This window comes from Littorina saxatilis, linkage group LG2 (assembly GCF_037325665.1).
Source record: "Littorina saxatilis isolate snail1 linkage group LG2, US_GU_Lsax_2.0, whole genome shotgun sequence".
Classification (NCBI taxonomy): Eukaryota; Metazoa; Mollusca; class Gastropoda; order Littorinimorpha; family Littorinidae; genus Littorina; species Littorina saxatilis.
The window spans coordinates 82,908,870-82,930,654 of record NC_090246.1 but is presented as its reverse complement, the minus strand read 5'-3'; the positions used below and the strand labels follow the sequence as shown (position 1 = coordinate 82,930,654).

Sequence of the window (21,785 nt, the reverse complement as noted above, 5' to 3'; positions counted from 1 at the left end):
TTAAATGACTATTCCTATGTAGATGTTTGTGTAATTGGCCGTTTTCAAAACATACCCATTTTTCGATTTTTCGGTCCAAAATTCAAAACGGGCACTGTCTTCCGAGACTCATAGCTCGGAAACGAACCCACTACCCTATATTGTTTTTATGCTGAATGCATAGCAGACAGATCGAACTTAAAAAATAACCAACTTTTGGGAGAAACCAAATTATATTTAACGGGTCCAGTGAACTACCTTAAGGTGAGCCAAGTTTCCACGGTTTCCGTTCTGCTAAATTAATTCAGCAAAACATGTCTCACTCTTCACAAGGGGCATGCAGGCTTTTGAATCTTGGTATGTGTCTAAGTGCTGAGATGTACTTATTCCATCTAAAAATGTGGACAAATCTGTGGTGGCTGACCTGATTGTTCACCCAGAACAGAAAGTATTTTTACAAAAATCTCAGTTACCTGAATGCCTTCCAGCATAGCGGGCAGTTTACGGAGTTCCACGTCATGGAAATCATCCGAGTCCACAAAGTGCACCAGCCAAGCCGCCTCTCGCTCTCCCTTCATGCCGTCCAGCAGGTTCTGCAGACAACAGAGCCATCATCAAATATGATCAGAACAACATTCAACTAGGATTTCAATCTCATTCTAAAATAAATATTAAACTACAACAGGAAGACACTGGCATGATTTGTTACTCCTGAAAAGAGAGGGTGGTGGAGAGGGTTCGACAGTAGTTGTAGACTATGGTCAGTTTACCTGAAAGGTGTCTGTGTCCAAGAGAGTCACTTCTGGCAACTGGTGAAGAACTGTGGACAGGATGTCTTGAGCCACCAGTGAGCTGATCTCCTGTAAAACACAACACTGCATGGCAGAACACCTTTTGGACAAAGCTTAAAAGTAGCAAAGACACAAAATAAAGATAGTAACATGACTTTGGAAAGCACTTTTCTTCATAGAATATTTTACCACGAGTTAACACTGATCCTGTATAGCAGATACTTGTACTTTTTAAATAGTAATGACTATGGAAGTGTTGATGATAAAAGGCAGTAAAGGGGGTCCTGGGACGCACTAAACTTGAAAAGAGCATGTCCCGGGACGCCTCAAATTTGTTGTTATCTTGCCATCTTGTTATTGGTACTGATTTCCGACTGTAACCATCTGCTAGTTTCCACATAGCAAGGACAAGAACATACACTTGGCTGGATTTCGAAGAAAACATTTTGCAAGATCTGTACCAACGGAAATGTACAGCGTGACAAATGACGCAAAAAGTATTCCTGAGCCGAGGTGCAAGCGAAAGTAACCAACCAGACGGGAGCCAGCAACACTGTTGGATTGGTTGGTATTGAGATTTGTTATAATTTCACCAAATCAGACCCCGCGGTTTGTTCTCTCCCGGTTGTTCATGCACCTCAGCCCTGGTCTTGGGAACCTCTTAAGTTTCGCCAAGGGGGTCCTTGGACCTCCTAAAAGTTAAAACTGGGGGTCCGGGGACCCTCTGGGTATACAGCCCTGCACAGTAATGTGTAACTCACCAGTCCCTGCTTGCCGACGTGGTCAGCGTCAGTGTAGAGGTAAGTACTGTGCTGGTGGCCCAGCTTGGTGCACAGGTCACCCGACTTGAGGCAATCTATCGTTCCAACCTTCACCAGTCCGTCCTGAAAGTCACAATATCACACTTCATCACTTAAGGGCAGAGGTGGGACGGAATTTTAGCAAACATTTGTTCAAAAACGTGTTTTGGGTTTTTGGTTTTTTCAGGTACTTTGAACATCATAGAATCACTGTGTGTTGTTTATTTTGTCAATTTCATCCTTTATTTTGCAATAAAGTGGTGATTTTCAAAGTATGTGTACAAGTGTGAGTGCTGCAAGTGTGAGAAATTGCTCAACAATCTATGTTTTCAAGTCCTTGCAACAACCACGATACCCCGAATAAGCTTGGCAGTAACACATCAAATGGTTGAGCGGGAATTCCCGTTTTCTGTGAACGTTAAAAATAGACATGAACAGTCCGTTATTTCCGTACAACAGCCGGATCGCGCATCAACTTTTTCAGACAGTAATATGAATATTCATGAGAACAACCTCTAATCTTTGAGAAACTTCTCTGGTTGGTCGTTGTCAATGACCACAGTGACGCGCATGCGCAAACTGCCTTATCCGTTGTAAACACAGTGTCGATTCAACGTAACTCAATATGAACTATCAACCAGCAATGTCTACTCCGAAATTCGCAAGGATCTTCCCAACGCATTCTTTCCGCAAAAGGAAGAATCAGCTTTCAGATGCTCGAACAACGCGGAAGGAAAAACCAGCAGGCGACAAGAACGCGCCTGAAGTTGGCAGAGCAGAGACAGTTGTTTTGAGAGATAGTGGTGACGCGTATGTTTCGAATTGACTCGGAGTCGAACCTCGGCCAGTTTTGGGCGATGTGAACCGTAATCAGCCTCAAATCGAAGGTATTTCTGCTTCGGCGACGAAACTGAGGAGATTTAGTGGTGCAGGCATCGACCCGAATGCTCAACCACCAGCTGAGCTAAATCGCCGTTTGTGGTGTTTTGCCGAGTGCAGTCAGTTAAACTCGCTTCTCTCTGATGTGAAGTGCCCGGAGTGCGAGGCAGGACATGTGACAATTCGAGTTGGTGACTCGATGGGCTTGTCCCAAGAACTAGTGCTGTGTTGCGACAGCTGCCAGTATTCGTCGCCAAGAGAAAACAACCTCAACCACAGACAAAATGTTCCCTTTGAAGTGAACAAAGAGATTGTGCTATACTCTCATGAGATAGGTAGTGGCTACTCCAGTGTGGACAAACTGTGCAGTCTTTGGAATGCCAGCGATGAACAAGAGTTCCTATCATCGCATAGACAAACGAGTCAATGCCAGCATTGTGGAAGCTACCGATGCCACACTTAACGAAACAGTGGAGTTTGTGAGGGAAGCCTACAGGGAAACATTTCCTCAAGGCAGAGTGAATGCTGTGAATGATGATGGTGAGGAAGACGGTGCTTGGGAAGATGATGATGGCATTCTCTGGGTGGATGTGGCCTTTGACGGTACATGGCACAAGAGAGGATTTTCCTCACACTATGGAGTTGGCGTTGTTGTTGATGTTCTGACTGGGTATGTGCTGGACTTCTGTGTGAAATCCACATACTGTCACACATGTGCGATGAACAAAGAAAAACTAGAGGGGATGACCGCTGCCGAGCAACTACAGTGGAAGCAGCTTCACCAGCCTGACTGCAGCATTAACCATGAGGGATCTGCCAAGTCTATGGAGAGGGATGCAGCCTTGGAGTTGTGGGGAAGGTAAGAATATTGTTCTAATAGCCTATACACTCTTCCCTATATCCTTTATTTTCAAATACAGAATAAGACAACATGAATCGAAAATTTCAACAATAAATTTTCATTTAATTAATATACTTACCCAACTCACATATATAGCATTAACTTCCGTTTGATGCTTAGACATTGAAGTACAGACCCTGGTAACAGGGGGAGGTAACTCCCAAAACAAAACAAAACCTTGAAGTCAAGGCCATGGGAGTTACCTCCCCTCACCGGCAGCCCGCGTATGCGCGGTACATACCGCCGGTATAGTCATTCCCAATGAAACACCACCTTCAACCATTAATAACAATTGCGGGGTAGGTTGGGACAGGGAGGGAATTTACTATGTAACAGTTGGGTAAGTATATTAATTAAATGAAAATTTATTGTTGAAATTTTCGATTAAATCACATATTCTTACTCCAACTCACATATATAGCAGATTGCTACATAAGGTGGCGGGAAACTCACTTATTTCTGGTAAGAATCCGGCCTGCTTCAACCATGACTGGTAAGCAACTACTACCATCCCGGCGGGTACTAGAGAAACCCGCAGAAAGTAGTTTAAGAAAGACGTCTTAAAAACGTCCAAAACACCGCTCTGAAGTCGTTCGAGATTCTGCCTGGTCGCAGAACCGCCAAATAAGCGGCCGAAGCTCTGGCCCCATGAGTTCTAGGAGAACGCAGAGGAAGGACTGAACGCTCCCCCCCCCCCCCCCCCCCCATTTGACTGCCACACTCATAAGCTTGTTCAATGAGTGTGGAAGCCCATCTAGTCAGCGCTGTTTTGCAATAAATTTGCTTCTATCCGTTTAAAACGAAAGAACCTAAGATTCTGGTCTGGCACTCCAAAAGGAGCCATGCAAGACGAGTATGTTCAAAATACTCAATATCTTGCGCAAGACCCGAAAAAGCATGTAATTCGCTGCCCCTTCAAGGAGAAGTGAGCACCAACAAAAAAAGAGTATGAGAGCCTTCTTTATATAAAAACAAGAATGGCAAAGCCCATACGACTCACATGCTTGACCTTGACCTTTACATGACCTTGACCTTCAGGGTCAAGGTCAAATAACTAAACCTAGCAATGACATCATACACTAAGAACTGCTTTACACATTTTTCCTACCAAAATACATGTGACCTTGACCCAAGGTCAAGGTCATGCAACACAAAGCTGTTAATTCAAGACATAGGAAGTACAATGGTGCTTATTGGCTCTTTCTACCATGAGATATGGTCACTTTTAGTGGTTCACTACCTTATTTTGGTCACATTTCATAAGGGTCAAAGTGACCTTGACCTTGATCATATGTGACCAAATGTGTCTCATGATGAAAGCATAACATGTGCCCCACATAATTTTTAAGTTTGAAACAGTTATCTTCCATAGTTCAGGGTCAAGGTCACTTCAAAATATGTATACAATCCAACTTTGAAGAGCTCCTGTGACCTTGACCTTGAAGCAAGGTAAACCAAACTGGTATCAAAAGATGGGGCTTACTTTGCCCTATATATCATATATAGGTGAGGTATTCAATCTCAAAAACTTCAGAGAAAATGGGAAAAATGGGAAAAATAGCTGTTTTTTAGGCAACATTTATGGCCCCTGCGACCTTGACCTTGAAGCAAGGTCAAGATGCTATGTATGTTTTTTGGGGCCTTGTCATCATACACCATCTTGCCAAATTTGGTACTGATAGACTGAATAGTGTCCAAGAAATATCCAACGTTAAAGTTTTCCGGACGGACGTCCGGACGACTCGGGTGAGTACATAGACTCACTTTTGCTTCGCATGTGAGTCAAAAAAGGAAGGCTTGCATCTCTCAATAATTCTATGGCTCTTAACCAAAAGAACTCTAAAAAGAGGAAAGAAATCCCAAGCTGGGACTGATGTTCTAATGACAAATGAATTGAGGACAGGGCCCTTTCCACGCCGGGCGTAGAAAGGGGAATGTCTTGTCTAGTTCTGACGACGTTTCTCAAACTGATGAAACATCGTCTGCCATCAACAAACAATAGTTCGTAGAACATCCTAGCATCCTCCTGAACTGGAGAATGCTAAAGCCGATGCCCAAATTCTAGAATCGTGCACTATTGCAGGTGCTGGAGGAAGGGCTGACTGCCCCCCCCCCCCCCCCCCTTTGGTTGTAACCACTCATGGATTGCTAATGATGGTAAAAAAAAACCACCAGATAAGGTCAACTTAGATAAATAACCCTTTTCACATAAAGTCTGATTGAGACCCGAGTGAATAAACCTAAGATTCGTGAGTACGACTTCCGGATAACCGGAAAGAGCGCCAACCTCACTGACTTGTCTTGATCGTGGCTGACGAAAAGAGTGAACAATCTCTTGCAATCAGCTAGACCAGGAAGACAGTCCTAACTCAAAAGAGAGCTGTGAAAGTTCAGAAGACAACAAGACATGTCTTCCGAGGCGAAAGAGTAATGAAAAACGAACCTGTGCGTCTCCCACTTGAATAGAACAACAAGTCGCGTAAGGCGAAAATACAACATTTAGTCAAGCTGTCGAACTCACAGAATGAAACTGAACGCAATGCAATTGTTCAGCAAGACCGTATACTCGTAGCATCGTCAGTCCACCGCTCATGGCAAAGGCAGTGAAATTGACAAGAAAAGCGGGGTAGTAGTTGCGCATGAGAAGGATAGCAAGCTTTTCTGTACCTCTCTTCGTTTTCACTTTCTGAGCGTGTTTTTAATCCAAACATATCATATCTATATGTTTTTGGAATCAGGAACCGACAAGGAATAAGATGAAAGTGTTTTTAAATTGATTTCGAAAATTTAATTTTGATCATAATTTTTATATTTTTAATTTTCAGAGCTTGTTTTTAATCCAAATATAACATATTTATATGTTTTTGGAATCAGAAAATGATGAAGAATAAGATGAACGTAAATTTGGATCGTTTTATAAATTTTGTTTGTTTTTACAATTTTCAGATTTTTAATGACCAAAGTCATTAATTAATTTTTAAGCCACCAAGCTGAAATGCAATACCGAAGTCCGGCCTTCGTCGAAGATTGCTTGGCCAAAATTTCAATCAATTTGATTGAAAAATGAGGGTGTGACAGTGCCGCCTCAACTTTTAAAAAAAGCCGGATATGACGTCATCAAAGGAATTTATTGAAAAAACGAAAAAAACGTCCGGGGATATCATTCCCAGGAACTCTCATGTCAAATTTCATAAAGATCGGTCCAGTAGTTTGGTCTGAATCGCTCTACACACACACACACACACGCACAGACAGACAGACACACACACATACACCATGACCCTCGTCTCGATTCCCCCTCTATGTTAAAACATTTAGTCAAAACTTGACTAAATGTAAAAAGAGTTCCAAACGACCAAAAGTGTAACACCCTCCGAGGAGTGAAGCACTAAAAGATTATGGCTTGAGTAAACCACAGCACCATAGTCCCATGAGGTAGACGCTAATTGTTCGTAATGAACCAGAGGCAAGAACCTTGTCCCTTGTTCAATGGATAGAGGCATGACAAAATGTTGAAAAAACATCTGGCATTTTCTAGACTCCTTGCAAAGAAGAGTCGAAAGAAACGTCTTAAAGCCGAAAACAAAGGAAATAATTTGCAGTTTCGGCGAGTATGCAACCTCTCATCAAAAGATGAACCGAGATTTGCTCATCAACAAACCAATGCGGCTTAAGCGGAAAAAGGTCTTAACTTAATTTTCACTAGCAAGTAGCTATGAAATGTAATCGATCAAGGATGGAAGCAAGCGTCATAGTGGGCGCTTGCTGTAGTGCCGAACATGGAACGATCAGTGCCGGCCTAAGGCTGTCCACTCAGAACTGATTAGGACCGAACTCCTCCCGATAAACGAGTGATACCTGAGTAAAATATATCAAAGTCCTCATCGGTGAGAAAAAAGCTTATGATAGAGCATAATGGCCCTGTCACACGACCGTTTTAAAGCCTGCGTATGCCGACGTATGGGACATTTGAATAAGTACGCTGGCGTACGTCGAATACGTTATGGGTACTTTATGGGTACGTTTTGTATACGTTAAGGGGACGCTGAAGCACGCTGGCAATACGTCGTAGTACGCTGAGCACGTAGTACGCTGAAAACTTTGCTGCGTGCTCAGCGTACGACGACGTATGCCAGCGTGCTTCAGCGTCCTCTTAACGTATACAAAACGTACCCATAAAGTACCCATAACGTATTCGACGTACGCCAGCGTACTTATTCAAATGTCCCATACGTCGGCATACGCAGGCTTTAAAACGGTCGTGTGACAGGGCCATAAGCGTTCCTGAAGTTCCTTAAACTATAAGGGACACTCACCCTCCTATAAACCGTGAACCCAGCCTGACCCAATCGGTTAGCCAAAAGTAGGCTACTCCTGGTGCATGACCTGCTTTGAGTGTCTACCCAAGCATGACCGAGCATCACTGCCCCCAACGACCTAGAACCCCGAAGGGTTGACGTCGGAAGTTGCGGACAGGAAAGAAAAAGTGCTACGATCACCTGGAACGTCGGAAGACGAACCAGAAGTAGCCGGAAACCCCAGTGCAGAAGCACCCGCAACACCGTGGTGGTGTGAGCTGACGCTAATGCGTACGATCCTTCACTCGAGGAACAGCCGAAGCGAAATCGGAAGTGAGAGACAGGGTAGCGCTGCCACCAACGACTTGAAACCCGAAGGGTTGACATCAGAAGTCTACTGGCAAAGAGTCATCATTCCCGGAACCATCATTGGCCGAAGCCGGAAATGATTGTCCCCCAGTACCGGAACCCCGTGCAGCCACACTGTGCGGAACCGGTAAAGAATGAACGCTACCGCAACCCGAAACCGACGAAACGGAACCAGAGGTAGCCGGCACCCCATTGTGCCAAATGCAGAAGGTGGTGGAGCCGCAAGATGAGAAGTAGCTGTCACCCCTTCTGCAAATATCTAGAAGTAACTTCAGCGGCCAAAACCAATGGCCGAAGAAGTCTCTCCTCGACTCGAAAGGTAGACTCGACCTCTGAAGAGTCGTCACGATCTTCGTCGTCATCCACAACATCAACGACAAAGTCGCCCGGCATAGACTGAACATTCCCTGAACCATCATTGACCCGCGCCAGAAATGATGGTCCCCCAGTACCGGAACCTCGTGCAGCTGCACTGTGAGGAACCGGTAAGGAATGGATGCTACCATACCCCGGAACCGGCGAAGCGGAACCGGAGGTAGCCGGCAATCCCAATGTGTGAACAACCGGAAACACTGAAGTGCTATGCCCGGAAGCCGACACGTTAAGTCCCCCACCCTCCGAACCGAACAAGCGGAAGCGGAAGTGAGGAACGGATTGCCGTTGCCACCAACAACCGGAAACCCGACAGGGTTGCCGCCGGAAGTTGATGACAACGAACGGAAAGTGCCACTATTAACCGGAACGCCCGAAGGCGAACCAGACGTGGCCGGAAACCCCCTTGCCGATGCACCCGCGTGAGCGGATGCCAAGGCAGACGATCCTATACACGAAGAGCCGGTCGCACTGCCAGGCCCAACGAGACAGGTAGGGTAACCGTCGAGGCGAACTACACTTTCTGAGGGTGCGGTAAGCAGCGAACTTCCCAAAACACGTACCTCGTCGGCAGAACCCGACGATTGAGGGAAAGTCAATCAGCAGAGGTCACGGTAGCTGACGGCCGAATCCTCGACATCGAGGCAGAGTCGCTGAATCCTCGACATCGAGGCAGAGTCGCTGACTCCGGGTGGAAACGCCGCAAAGGCGGAACAAGCCACCCCTCTTCAAAGGTCAACATCTCCTGCATCTGTTCTTGAAGCTCGAAACCAAGGAAAGAGACGCCAAGACTTCTTTGACCTTCTGAACAGGAGACAAAGTAGGCAATAACACAATAAAGGGTCGAAACGACCCGTAACGATTCCATGCTAACCTGGTTGAAAAACTTCCCGACCAGTAAAAAAGCAAGAGAATCCTTAATTAGAGTGTGATTTCTTAGCCTAGCTAAAAGAAGATCTCTTACAGATAATTCACTTCGGCTTAAGCATAAAAAGAAAGGCGAACTGCTCAGCAGGAAACGAATGTCACCTGCCTGGCAGCGTTACAGCTCTTGTCCGCCATGTTGAAAACCACAACTCCGTGAAGACGGAGACACCAAGTTTACAACACAATTTACCAAAATGCAAATGGTGGCACAAGCTATGAACAAGAAGAATTTGTTACAAATAAGTCACTAGACTTAAGCTTAACCAACAGTACAAACTGCTCGGCGGAGAAAGGACAGAACTTGTCTGAGTGAGCAACTGCTCTTGTCCGCCATTGTGAAAACAAAACGAACTCCGTGAAAACGGAGAGAGACATTTTCACCAGTGAACAGTTCAATAAACAAAAATTGTAAACAAGAAAGATCTCACTAACAGCTTAGCAAGATGTACCTAGGGTCGATGGCCTTCCTCACAGGAGGCCAAAGGCTGAAAAGCCTAGAAGAAGTACGAACACGTCTGAACACAAGCGTGTTGAAGTAGGGAATGACTATTCCGGGCAGGGCCTTGACTTCAAGGTTTTGTTTTGTGAGTTACCTCCCCCTGTTACCAGGGTCTGTACTTGAATGTCTAAGCATCAAACGGAAGTTAATGCTATATATGTGAGTTAGAGTAAGAATATGTGATTTAATAAGGTTGCGCTAAAAAGTAAATCTTATTTAAAATTGTATAAAGCATGGTACACTGTGGGTGTTTGTTTTTGTTTACAAAGAAAGATGAAGACCAACAAAACACAACACAGAAGCACATATTTTTGCAACAAAACACTGTCCACAAACCCTTCACAAATACATTTTCTTTTGTTGATCAATCATTAAATGTTCACAATGTCCTAAAGGATCAGGCTGGGACATTTTTATTGAATCTGCAAATTTCAGAGGAAACCTGATAACTTTTCTTTTGAAAAGAAAAAGTGTCCCAAACAAGTTGGGATCAAACTCATTGTCACTGTGTGTGTGTTTGTGTGTTTGTGTGTGTGTGTGAGGGAGAGAGATGTGTGTATGTATATATTCTAACAAGTACAAGTTAAATGTTCACACTCTATGAAAAGATCACTTTATACAGACTTTGTACACAAGCCAATGTAAATTGGCACACTTTCCAGTAATAATAATACATGTACATGTATGTATTTTCTGCTAGGAGAGGCCTCCTGATACTCTTCACTAAAGTAATATCCAAAATCATTTTCATTTGTGGGTCTGTGTCTGTATCTCACCAGGACCTTGTTGGCCCATGAACCCCAGTCTTTTTCATATTTTTTTCAAGACAGTAGTTATCCAGCCAGTACTTTACACTAAGTTTTTTGAATTTTTCTATGCTGCAGGTCTGTTGAGCGTCACAACCTCAGGTACAGAACTATGCTGTCGGACGGAGATTCCACAGTGTTCAATGCTCTGGCTGCAGCTCAGCCCTACGGTCCCACACGTCCAATCACCAAGCTAGAATGTACCAACCACCTCCCCAAGAGAATGGGCACAGCTCTCCGCAAGGCATCAAAGGATGGAAGGCTTGGTGGAAGAGGGGAGGGGCGACTAACCAAGGAAAAGTGTCAACGCTTGCAAAACTACTTCCGTAGCGCGATCCTCAACAACCTTGAAGATCAGCGAGCCATGGAGTAGGCGATCTGGGCCACTTTCTTGCATGTGACTTCAACTGACGATGACCCTCACCACGACAGATGTCCAGCCGGGCCAGCCTCATGGTGCTTTTTTCAAAGAGCCAGGGCAGAAGGGCAACCACCACCTCCACACGCAGGGCACAACGGCACTGCCTTGTCCAGGGAAGTATCACATGCTGTTCTGCCCATCTACAGGAGAATGACAAATCCCATTCTTCTCAAGAACGCGGCCAATTCTTTCTTTCTTTATTTGGTGTTTAACGTCGTTTTCAACCACAAAGGTTATATCGGGAAGGGGGGAGATGGGATAGAGCCACTTGTCTATTGTTTCTTGTTCACAAAAGCACTAATCAAAAATTTGCTCCAGGGGCTTGCAACGTAATACAATATATTACCTTACTGGGAGAATGCAAGTTTCCCGTATAAAGGACTTAACATTTCTTACATACTGCTTGACTAAAATCTTTACAAAAATTGACTATATTCTATACAAGAAACACTTAACAAGGGTAAAAGGAGAAACAAAATCCGTTAGTCGCCTCTTACGACATGCTGGGGAGCATCGGGTAAATTCTTTATCGTCCCAACCAATATGGGACTCCCCTTAACCCGCGGGGGGTGCGCGGCCCAAGGCAAGACTCAGAACAGTAATGAGTCTCTCCACAATGTCATGTGGGGACATCGCCCCAAAGAAGTCTTTGTTGGGAAAGACCGGGTGGAAGCAGCCACCGCTGAGGCTTTTGCAAAGTTCAACAGAGGCAACTTTGCACTGGCACAGGTCATGGACCACATGAGCTTGCCAATTACTGAGCTTACTCATTCTGCTTTGGCCAAAAAAAACAAGGTGAGGGTCCAGAAGGCGGAGAGAGCAACAGATGTGGCCGCTGTAGCAGCTCGTAGGGCAAGATGTGCTGGTCGTCAACGTCAGCTGGGAAGGCGAGAAGACCAGGAGGGGGAGGTGTACGGTGCTGGACTGATGGGGGATGGAGGGGAATAAGTACCAACATCATTTGAAGAAGACTCGGAACAATACATGAACACACCCAGACTTTTTTTCAGCAATGTGTCTTCATAATGTGTAGAGAAACACTTCACAAACTTTCAAATGCAATTTTCTCTGAATATGGGTTTTCAAGGACGGTATCAACACGGGAAATGATATTTCGTCAGAACCACTTGTGGTAGAGTTATAATTTTTCTTTTACAGGAGTAAGATTTGATTTTGCTAGATTCTTACAGAGCGGTTTTTGTAAAACCCATAAATTTTTTTTTTTTAGAGAACATAATATAAGCCCGATTGGGTATTTTGGGGGCAAAAATTTATATCTCTCAATTTATGCTGCTGAATTCGAACTGGGGTAATTTGGTCAAAATGGCTCTGTATAAGTCTGAAACTGATATCTGAGAGTAATTTTCACTGCCTGTAGCTTCAAAAATGTCTTTTGAATTTCATGAGGCGTGGTGTGTAATTTTCATATTTTTTGGAAGAAATTGGTATTTTTTTTATGAAAATATTACTTGCTTGGTCAAAAACTGGGCATGCAGGTGCTTTTTTATGCTTTCTTTCTATAAAGTACCCCTAAACTTCAAAGAAAACTTACAAATATTCAGATTTCATTTTTCGTGCCACCTCTCCCATTGTTTTCAAGCTTGTATGTCAGTCTGACTGTCCAATGATTTATTAGCTGGCTACTGGTGTTGCAGGTGTTCTTGCTGCTTAACATTACTTTTATGTCTTGTTTGTCTCACAAGTCCTCTTTACAAGGCAAGAGCTAGAGAACAATTCCAGGCACTGTCAGTCAAGTTTAGATGCCACTCAGACTGTTGTGTTACCTCCCTTCCTTTTCTTGACACTAGCTTGCAGAGTTTTGTCTTACAGACAATTTTGTCTCACCATAAACTTCCCCTGGATTACTTCATAGGTATTGACATAGCACTATGAGCTCTAGACTCAAAACGCATTGTTTTCTGCTCTGTGAACTTAAAATACTCAGCTCTTTCATTACTCACCAGCATAGCTGCAAGTTTCAGGCAAGTCTTGTCTTCAAGACAATCTGAAAGCAGATTTACATCAGATTTACAATGCAACTCATTGTTGGAAGGACAAACATGAAGAATGCTGAGGATGACTTTGTCTGGTTATGATTTTGACAAACAGTTACCACACCAGCATTAATGTTTTTGAGTTGAATTAGGAAGAGAGAGAGGAACTGTGAGAGTAAGAGTGAGTGAGTGAGAGAGAGAGAGAGAGAGAGAGAGAGAGAGAGAATGTGTGTGTGTGTGTGTGTGTGTGTGTGTGTGTGTGTGCGTGCGTGCGTATGTGTGTGTGCTTGAGTGCGTGCATGGGTGTGAATGTATGGTTGTGTGGGTGCGCACATCTGCACATATGTGCCTGTACCTTTCCCATGAGTGACTGTTTATGTATTAATGATTTTTAGTGCATTTCTTAGTCGATGCAATATAGCCCTTGTTTGAAACCGCACGACACTACCAAACAATTTTTACTTTTGAAAGGCCAATAAAATCTCAAGTCTCTCTCAACATCTCCCCCTCACCTCCATCATCCCCACAGAAGGTGATGAGCCATGGCTGACCGCTGGTGTCCTCGGTCACTCTGCGCTTAAAGTTGCCAGTGGTCAGCTTGTCATGTGATGTCCGCAGCGAACGCATGGCATGCTTGACCAGGGCGTCCTTGCTACGATCACCACGGTACTCATCCCTCTGTAAAATGCCAACGTGTTAGCGACAATGGATGTCGAACAACTGCAGATCATCACAGACCACTGAGAAATGTTATGCAAAGTTCTGGCATGATGGCATAAACTCCTCATTTTTTACCAATCATAAAAGCCAAACACATGTCAGTGGACGAATCTGTTTAGTCCAGTGTAAGAAACACTGCCTCTTTTAAATGAAATGTAACGTCCAAAAATCTCTCTTCTATCAAAAATGTGTATGATCCATCAACTCTGTGTCTCACTTAATTTGTCTTTGCTTGCATCATCTTCAGACCCATGCTAGCATAATCTAAGCTAGCGATCATAAATCTTGAAACTTGATGAACCCCTTGCCTGCCGCAATATGCATCAGATATGTTATCATAAAACAAGCAATACCATGACAAGGGAAACAACTGCTTTATATTGCTCTTTGAATTGCAGCAAGACGATTACCTCCCCTGGATACCTTTTCTCAGTTTTGATTTAGTGTAAGTATTTAGTACGTTGTGATTTTCTTTTATTGAATTTCTAAAATCCCTTCTTCCAACAGTAAAGGGGCAAAAGACAAGAAATGGCGGTGACCTACCCCAGGGTAGAGGACCAGTGAGGGGTAGGAGTGGATACCCTGCATGCGACACAGGGCCCAGTCATCCTCACAGTTGACGGCGCCCACCCGAATCACACCCTCTAATTCACGCGCCATCTCACGCCACTGAAACATTGAAACAATCACCTCAAATACAGCACAGTAAAAAAAGCCCACACAAATCAAACCCTCTAGTTCACGTGCCATCTCACGCCACTGAAACATTGAAACAATCACCTCAAATACAGCACAGTAAAAAAAGCCCACACAAATCAAACCCTCTAGTTCACCCGCCATTGAAACATCGACACAATCACTTCAAATACAGCACTGTAACTTGTAAGTGTAAGAAAAGCCCACACGAATCACACCCTCTAGTTCACGCGCCATCTCACGCCACTGAAACATTGAGACAATCACCTCAAATACAGCACTGTAACACACACACACACACACACTATAGTTTTGCAGCTGTAAAACAATACACTGACATGAAACTGAACAAAACAGGGAATCCACAAAACAAAGACAGCCTACTACATTTACAATGGCTGGTCAAACAAGAAAAGAGAGAAAGCAGGGTTGAACTGAGAGCCGTCAGTACAAACTTTACCGTGGGAGCCAGATCATGGCAGTGGGAACAATGAGTGGAGTAGAAGTTGATGAACCAAATGTCATCTGTGCCATCCACGGACACCTCTGAAAATATGCACAGCAGTCATAACAAACAAAAACAAAACATGTACCAAAACCACTAACAGTAACAGTCTGTTTCCCCATTTGGTAGATGGACACTAATGAAATACCAGAGCTGCAAAAACTAGATTTAATGCAAGATAACGTCACAAAATGTATTCTCATCATCTGTCTTTGAACACTGCAAAAATGACTTCACAGTGTTTCCAGCTGACACATGATTCTACTGACACACTGACTAAGCGCATTATGCTCAACACATCACAGAATGTTTAATCTATATCATTGTATCAGATTTAAGCCTGCCGCTCCACCCTGAGTCAAGGTTTCACATGGATTGAATAAAGGTTATTTTCTGTGTTCATTGTTTACTCTGGGTTTTTTTTTACTAATTAAGATACCTCTCACATGTACCCAGCACACACACACACACACACACACACACAGCAAAATCTAAATATGAACAATAAATTACTTATAAACAAGAGGCGAAACCTTCAAGGCTCACGTAAGAAATCGACAAACAGTAACACAAACTCAATCACTCCGTCACACATACACACACACACAGTAAGCATAGGTGAAACTGTGCAAGAAAGCGAGACTCTGAATCTGCCAACTAGTCTCGGCCCGCTCACAATAAACAATGACCGAGACTTTCAGTAATTCCTTTGCGTGACGTCTAACCCTCTTACGTCATAATGTGACGTCTTCAAATAGTTTCTATCACACACGTCAAACACTTTTGACCGAGACGTAATCTTCTTATGCGAGCTTTATCCATAGACTCGGAAATGTTAAAGTTTCTATCACACACACACGCACGCACGCACAGACAGACAAAGTTTATCATCGCATAGGCTACACTTACGTGAGCCAAAAAAATTGTTTCACAAAGTCTTACCAAAATCTGATTTACTCAGTGTGATTATTTCCTGGTCATCATCATAAATACCTGCAAAGGATCAAGTCAACACAAATGACAGAGTATCCATGAATGCACAAACATTTTTAGAAGCTGTTACATGTATCACTAAAAACCTGATCACTAAGGCAAAAAATACACACAACCAATTTCGCCAACATCTGTTTCACTTTCATACTTTACATAGAATACGCACACACACACTCCCTCTCTCTCAGTCAGTCCCACACACACACAGTGGCAATCCAAGCCTTCTTATAATACTTGGCAAATGACAATCTGTCAGTCATACAGATTGACAGCTTATGGAAAACATGTTACATACGCTAATAAAGCACACATCTTGCATCCCGAAACTTGATACAGGGTTGTCTAAAATCATTGTTACACAAATCTTTTTTACTTTCATCACAAGCATGTACAAAAATCCAGACTTCTAATTTTGTATTCTAAAGGATAAATTTAAAATAAAATCAGTTTATCAAAAAAATACTCAAAATCAAATGTCTGAGGTTCTGCTCTTGAAGGAATACACAGTGTTGCTCCCAGTTTCAGAGAACCATAATATGGTCAGTTTCATCTGGGTTAAAAATATCATAAATAGGTCAAAATGTCTGACTTTTCCCGCTTAATAGGAATATTGGTGGTCAGAAAATCCCTTACACTTCAAAACTATAGGACGGTCAACTGGCCAGGGGTTAGACCAATGCGTAAGATCACAATAATATGTGTCAATAGCCGAAGACCAAGGTCTGGGAACAATATAATATAATATAATATATATGAACAAGGCTAAATCATGATTGCCTCATACCAAAGTTCTGCTGATAATACTGCCAACTTTCATATTGGCGTCCGCGATTAAAGTCTTCACTGAGCCCTTCCTCTCCGTGCAGGTCGTATTTCTTCCTCAGCTCCTCGTCTTTTAGCACCTCGTAGGCACGTGTGATGATTAAAAATTTGTTATGTGCTTCTGGATCGTCCTGAAGTAGAAAGAAAATTACACTCATGTTACTGACAGAGGCTGTCACCAAGTCTAATGTAGCCAATATTATGAGTGCATGTACATACACGTGCTTCTCATAGGTATAAGGTAATTTGTATTTACTGCCAATTCTTGAATGTTTCTTGTGAGATTTGGACAAGGTCACTTTTGCACATGATGAATATTCACTCTTCCTCCGAAAACAACGTATGGCTGCCTTAATGGCGCGGTAAAAAACAGTCATACACGTAAAATTCCACTCGTGCAAAAAACACGAGTGTACTGTGAGTTTCAGCCCACGAACGCAGAAGAAGAAGAAGAATATTCACTCAGCTCCCTGCCTTAAAAAAAAGAACAAAAGACAATATGCACACAAATAGCCTGCTCCAACATGCAGACATTAAAAAAAACCATTCTTTTATCCTGTTATTATTATAACACAGGTATTTGCGTTATTTGACCTAATTTGCCAGTATGCTGATCTCTTGGTCTGCTCCTGTGACCTAACTCAACTTGTAACATCATATGATTTCAGCACACAGTAGTATCTGTGATGAAAGGCCCCTCTGATGTGAGAACATCCCCCCCCCCTCCTCTACTAAAGGACACAATACAATGTTAGTTTTATTTGTCTAGTCAAGTTATACACTAAATATCTCTGCCAGAAAAAAAGAGAAAAAAACCCACCTGGAACATAGGGACACATCACCTGTCCTAAAAGTGTACTCTAACCAACAATAGGTACAACTGTATAATGAACACAGACGAGAAGCTGCAGTCTTATTTGATTCATAACTATAACAGTACGATGAATGTTTCCATGAAACAAGCAATATCAATCATCAAGTTATGTGGAGACGGCAACAGCTGCAGGCAACATGCATCGAATTTCATTTTCAATTTACAATGTTTCCATTACAGCTGTGTAAGGGCCGACTTCACTTAGTATCACATGTATTGATTTTGTAAACAAATAAAAATCAACCTCTCCCTGAGTTTCTTCTTCCTTTCCCAACTCAAGTCACAAGTCTATTAATTAACATTGCAAAATTATGTGATGCTCTTCTACTCATCATTCCACCACACACAAAATCAGATGTTCCAATTATGTATTCCCACCATTTCAAAATGATAAATTGTAAACTTTTTAGTTTTTGTACTGTGTTGAACAAAGCATGAGTGCATGACTACAAAGAAGAAAAACAAAACATGCCATAAATAAGTTTGCCTTGTGTGTTCTTTAAGGCGTAAAAGTTCTCCGTAATTACTCACTGTATTTTTGTCAGGATGTGTCGAAATTGCCAGTTTCTTGAAAGCTTTGCGAATCTCTTTGGCAGAGGCGCTTTTCTCCACTCCCAGAATGGCGTAAAAGTCACCAGCTAGTGTAATACACACGGACGCGCACATAATCCACAGTGCTTGATAGTGCAATAACGTCAAATCCATGTTTGCGAAGTGGCGGCGGTTACCAGTCGTAACAATACAGCTCTATGCTCGGCTTCTTTGTAGATTCAGTCTAACCTCTGAATCTGAAACCAAGAAAAATTATCAGTACAGTACATTCAATTTCAAATTCCACAAAACTGGGGAAAAATCTCCACAGCTAGAAAAAAAAGCAGCTAAAACAACCTTACGCCATTCATGGATTCATAAATTTGACTAGTGCAAACTAGAATTCTCATCTCCACTGGATATTTGTTAGTGAAGATTGGAATTCCAGTTTGCCCTAGTGCAAACGGGAATCCAGTTTCAGTGGAGATGGGAATTCCAGTTTTCACCCTGGAGGGGAAATAGGAATTGGGGGAAATAATGTGTTCAACTTCAAACGACAAAGGTTTATAATTGTTGTTAAAACCATTTCATCTTGAGTCATTCATGACGGCTTACTCATTGCAGGTATTGAAATGCAGAAATAAAAATAAATATTATTGAATTTGAATTGATATAATCGAACAACACAGAGTAATTGCGCACAATAATTTTTTTTTTATCAATATCATTAAATCATATCACAAAGTTAAAAGTTTATATAAGATGAAGCATGAGATATAGAGAGAGAGAGAGAGAGAGAGAGAGAGAGAGAGAGAGAGAGAGAGAGAGAGAGAGAGAGAGAGAGAGAGAGAGAGAGAGAGAAAGAGAAAGAGAGAGGGAGAGAGATAGGGAGAGAGAGATGGCCTCGAACATCAGAGCCGACAGTATTATTGTATTGTATTGTATAACCACCACTACTGAACGTTCACTCAGTCGTCTATCTGTCTGGCCTTCTCACTTCTTTTGTGAACTCTTAGTCCTAAAGAAAGCGTGAACACTAGACTTCTCCACTCAGTTAGAAATTTTGACTTGCCCCAGTTTGTTTTCTGCTAAACTGACTCAGAGATTGGATCATGGAGCAAAAGGAGAAATTTTATATTCTTTTAGAGCAGCATCTTGAATCTTTGGATACAAACAAAAAAGATGCATTTTGTATAACTCAAGAAAAGTACAACAATATTGAAGCGTGTCTGCATTCTAGCCCCGGACAAAAATCCCAACATGGAGCAAAATTCAAACACTGGAGCCAAAAACAGTTCAAATTGGAAGAAATTGGTGCAAGGAACATTGTGTACTGCAAAATAAAATCCAACAAGCCAGTCATCACACAGGACAGACTTTTCGACATCGTTTTCCAATGTCATGGACATGTAGGACATTCCGGGTGTGATAAAACATGGGCAGAAATCAAATAAATGACTCAAGATGAAATGGTTCAAACAACAATTATAAACCTTTGAACACATTATTTCCCCCAATTCCTATTTGACCTAGTGAAAACTGGAATTCCCATCTCCACTGAAACTGGATTCCCGTTTGCACTAGGGCAAACTAGAATTCCAATCTCCACTAGTGCGATTCGGAATCTCACTGGATGCTCATTTCCACTGTGATTATATGTATTGTTTTGAGGCATTCTCGGCAAGATTGTACTTGTACTTGTAGCGTCTGTACCACTCGGAAGTGCCACCTTTTTATTGTCCAAATTTATCACCACATATATATATATGAGGCACAAAAAAAAAATAGGTGTGGTTAAGGTAAGGCCAAAAAAAATAATAGGTGTGGTTACGGTAACATAGCCAAAAAAAATAGGGTAGGAAGGAAGGCAATCACTTTTTTTTTTTTTAACTTTTTTTTCTAATGTGTACAAATTATACCTACTTGACAGGGAAATAAGTGTGCGACTCGGGCGCTTTCGCTTTCATTGCGTTTTCTGCACTCGTTTACTTGTTGTTTGGGGTATTTTTTTGACAAATGTAATAAAAAGTTATAGGGTCGGCCCCAAAAAATAGGGTAGGTCGGGTTACCGTAACCACATCTATTTTTTTTTTAGGCCTAACATACAGTGTTCATAATGACAGTTTAAAGTGATTAAACATCATTCGTTTTTTAAAAAAAGGCGACAGTAAATGCACCTCATTACTGAGAAAGGGTGAACACTGGCACTGGGAGTGGTTAGTTTTGTTTAAGCCCTATACCCCTCACATACTGCCTCTTCAGGAAAATTTAAAGAAGAAGGGACGGTAGGTAAAATAAAGGAAGGGCGGGATTTGGAGGGGGGGGGGGGGGGGGGTAAATATAACACGAGCCGGTCCAACAATGTAATGATTAATGGAGGAATCGGTGCCTTTTTATCTTTTTTCAACAGCCGAAAAATACCGCAAATTACACATCTTTTTTCAGACATGTATCGATCCATGCATACACATCACGGATGCACGGGGTAATCGACATCATCTCTTGGTACGCTCACGTTGAACAAAACTGATACTCTTGAGTTTGAACAGAAAGTAGATCTTGCAGTGCCAAACGGTTTGCCGCAAACGTTAAAGTTTCATTGATATCGTCATCAAACTGAAACTGAACATTATCAGCAGCAGAGAAAACAGAAGCAGAAGTAATCAGAGAAAAGTTGTGCTTGGTGCAATATATGTTATTACAACTTACGTTTATCAGGAGGAAAGGTAAGTCAACCGTGCGTTCATGTATAAATGAACGTTATTTTCGATTCTCCACAAACCATGATGCGGATGTAGCAGAACGTGCCTACGTAGCAATACGCATGCTCCGTAGACCGAAAGTAGTCCAAAACTTGGATCGGAAAAACAACTAACCAAGATTGCCCTTTTGTTTTGTTAAATTAATGTTCGTGTCCTCTTTCTTTACTTCTGTGTCATGATCTCCTCGCCTTCTTCTCAGATTTGTTCGTTTGTCTTTTTGTTTGTTAACGGTGCCGTTGGCAGTCCACTTATTTATTTACGGATGACCTACACTGAAGAAAAAAGAAAAAGCTGGCCGCGAGTGCCCGGTTCGACACACCGGTCGTGACATGTGCGTGATAGAAGAGAGACTGCGAGGAAACTATCTAGGGGTCCTTTAACGTCCTCACAGGAAATTTTCCTTTTAGGGACGTGAGTTGATGATACGCTTTAATTGCGAGAAAAGTCTCTTCTCCCTGTGTATATATGTCGGCTCGTTCACTGATTATCACAGGCGATCGACAAAAAGATGAAAGACTAAATATTAGAACCCTTTTGTCCCCTGTTTATTCCCTTTTTATATTTAGTCAAGTTTTGACTAAATATTTTAACATCGAGGGGGAATCGAAACGAGGGTCGTGGTGTATGTGCGTGCGTGTGTGCGTGCGTGTGTGTGTGTGTGTGTGTGTAGAGCGATTCAGACTAAACTACTGGACCGATCTTTATGAAATTTGACATGAGAGTTCCTGGGTATGAAATCCCCGAACGTTTTTTTCATTTGTTTGATAAATGTCTTTGATGACGTCATATCCGGCTTTTCGTGAAAGTTGAGGCGGCACTGTCACGCCCTCATTTTTCAACCAAATT

The 21,785-nt window shown here is 42.4% G+C and overlaps 1 protein-coding gene across 1 annotated transcript in view; it reads right to left on the bottom strand.

Annotated features, from left to right (window-relative positions):
• Positions 1-20,994, bottom strand: part of LOC138959923 (dnaJ homolog subfamily C member 10-like) — a 34,714-nt gene extending 13,720 nt beyond the window's left edge. Inside the window, exons 1-11 of the mRNA XM_070331597.1 lie at positions 20,887-20,994; positions 18,178-18,434; positions 16,735-16,903; positions 15,900-15,950; positions 14,913-14,998; positions 14,300-14,425; positions 13,549-13,714; positions 13,004-13,047; positions 1,532-1,654; positions 750-839; positions 453-572 (exon numbers count right to left, since the gene is read on the bottom strand). Coding sequence (XP_070187698.1) covers positions 453-572; positions 750-839; positions 1,532-1,654; positions 13,004-13,047; positions 13,549-13,714; positions 14,300-14,425; positions 14,913-14,998; positions 15,900-15,950; positions 16,735-16,903; positions 18,178-18,351 — 1,149 coding nt within the window. The 5' untranslated portion in view covers positions 18,352-18,434; positions 20,887-20,994. The remainder of the gene's footprint in view (positions 1-452; positions 573-749; positions 840-1,531; positions 1,655-13,003; positions 13,048-13,548; positions 13,715-14,299; positions 14,426-14,912; positions 14,999-15,899; positions 15,951-16,734; positions 16,904-18,177; positions 18,435-20,886) is intronic.
• Between the last annotated feature and the right edge of the window lie 791 nt (positions 20,995-21,785).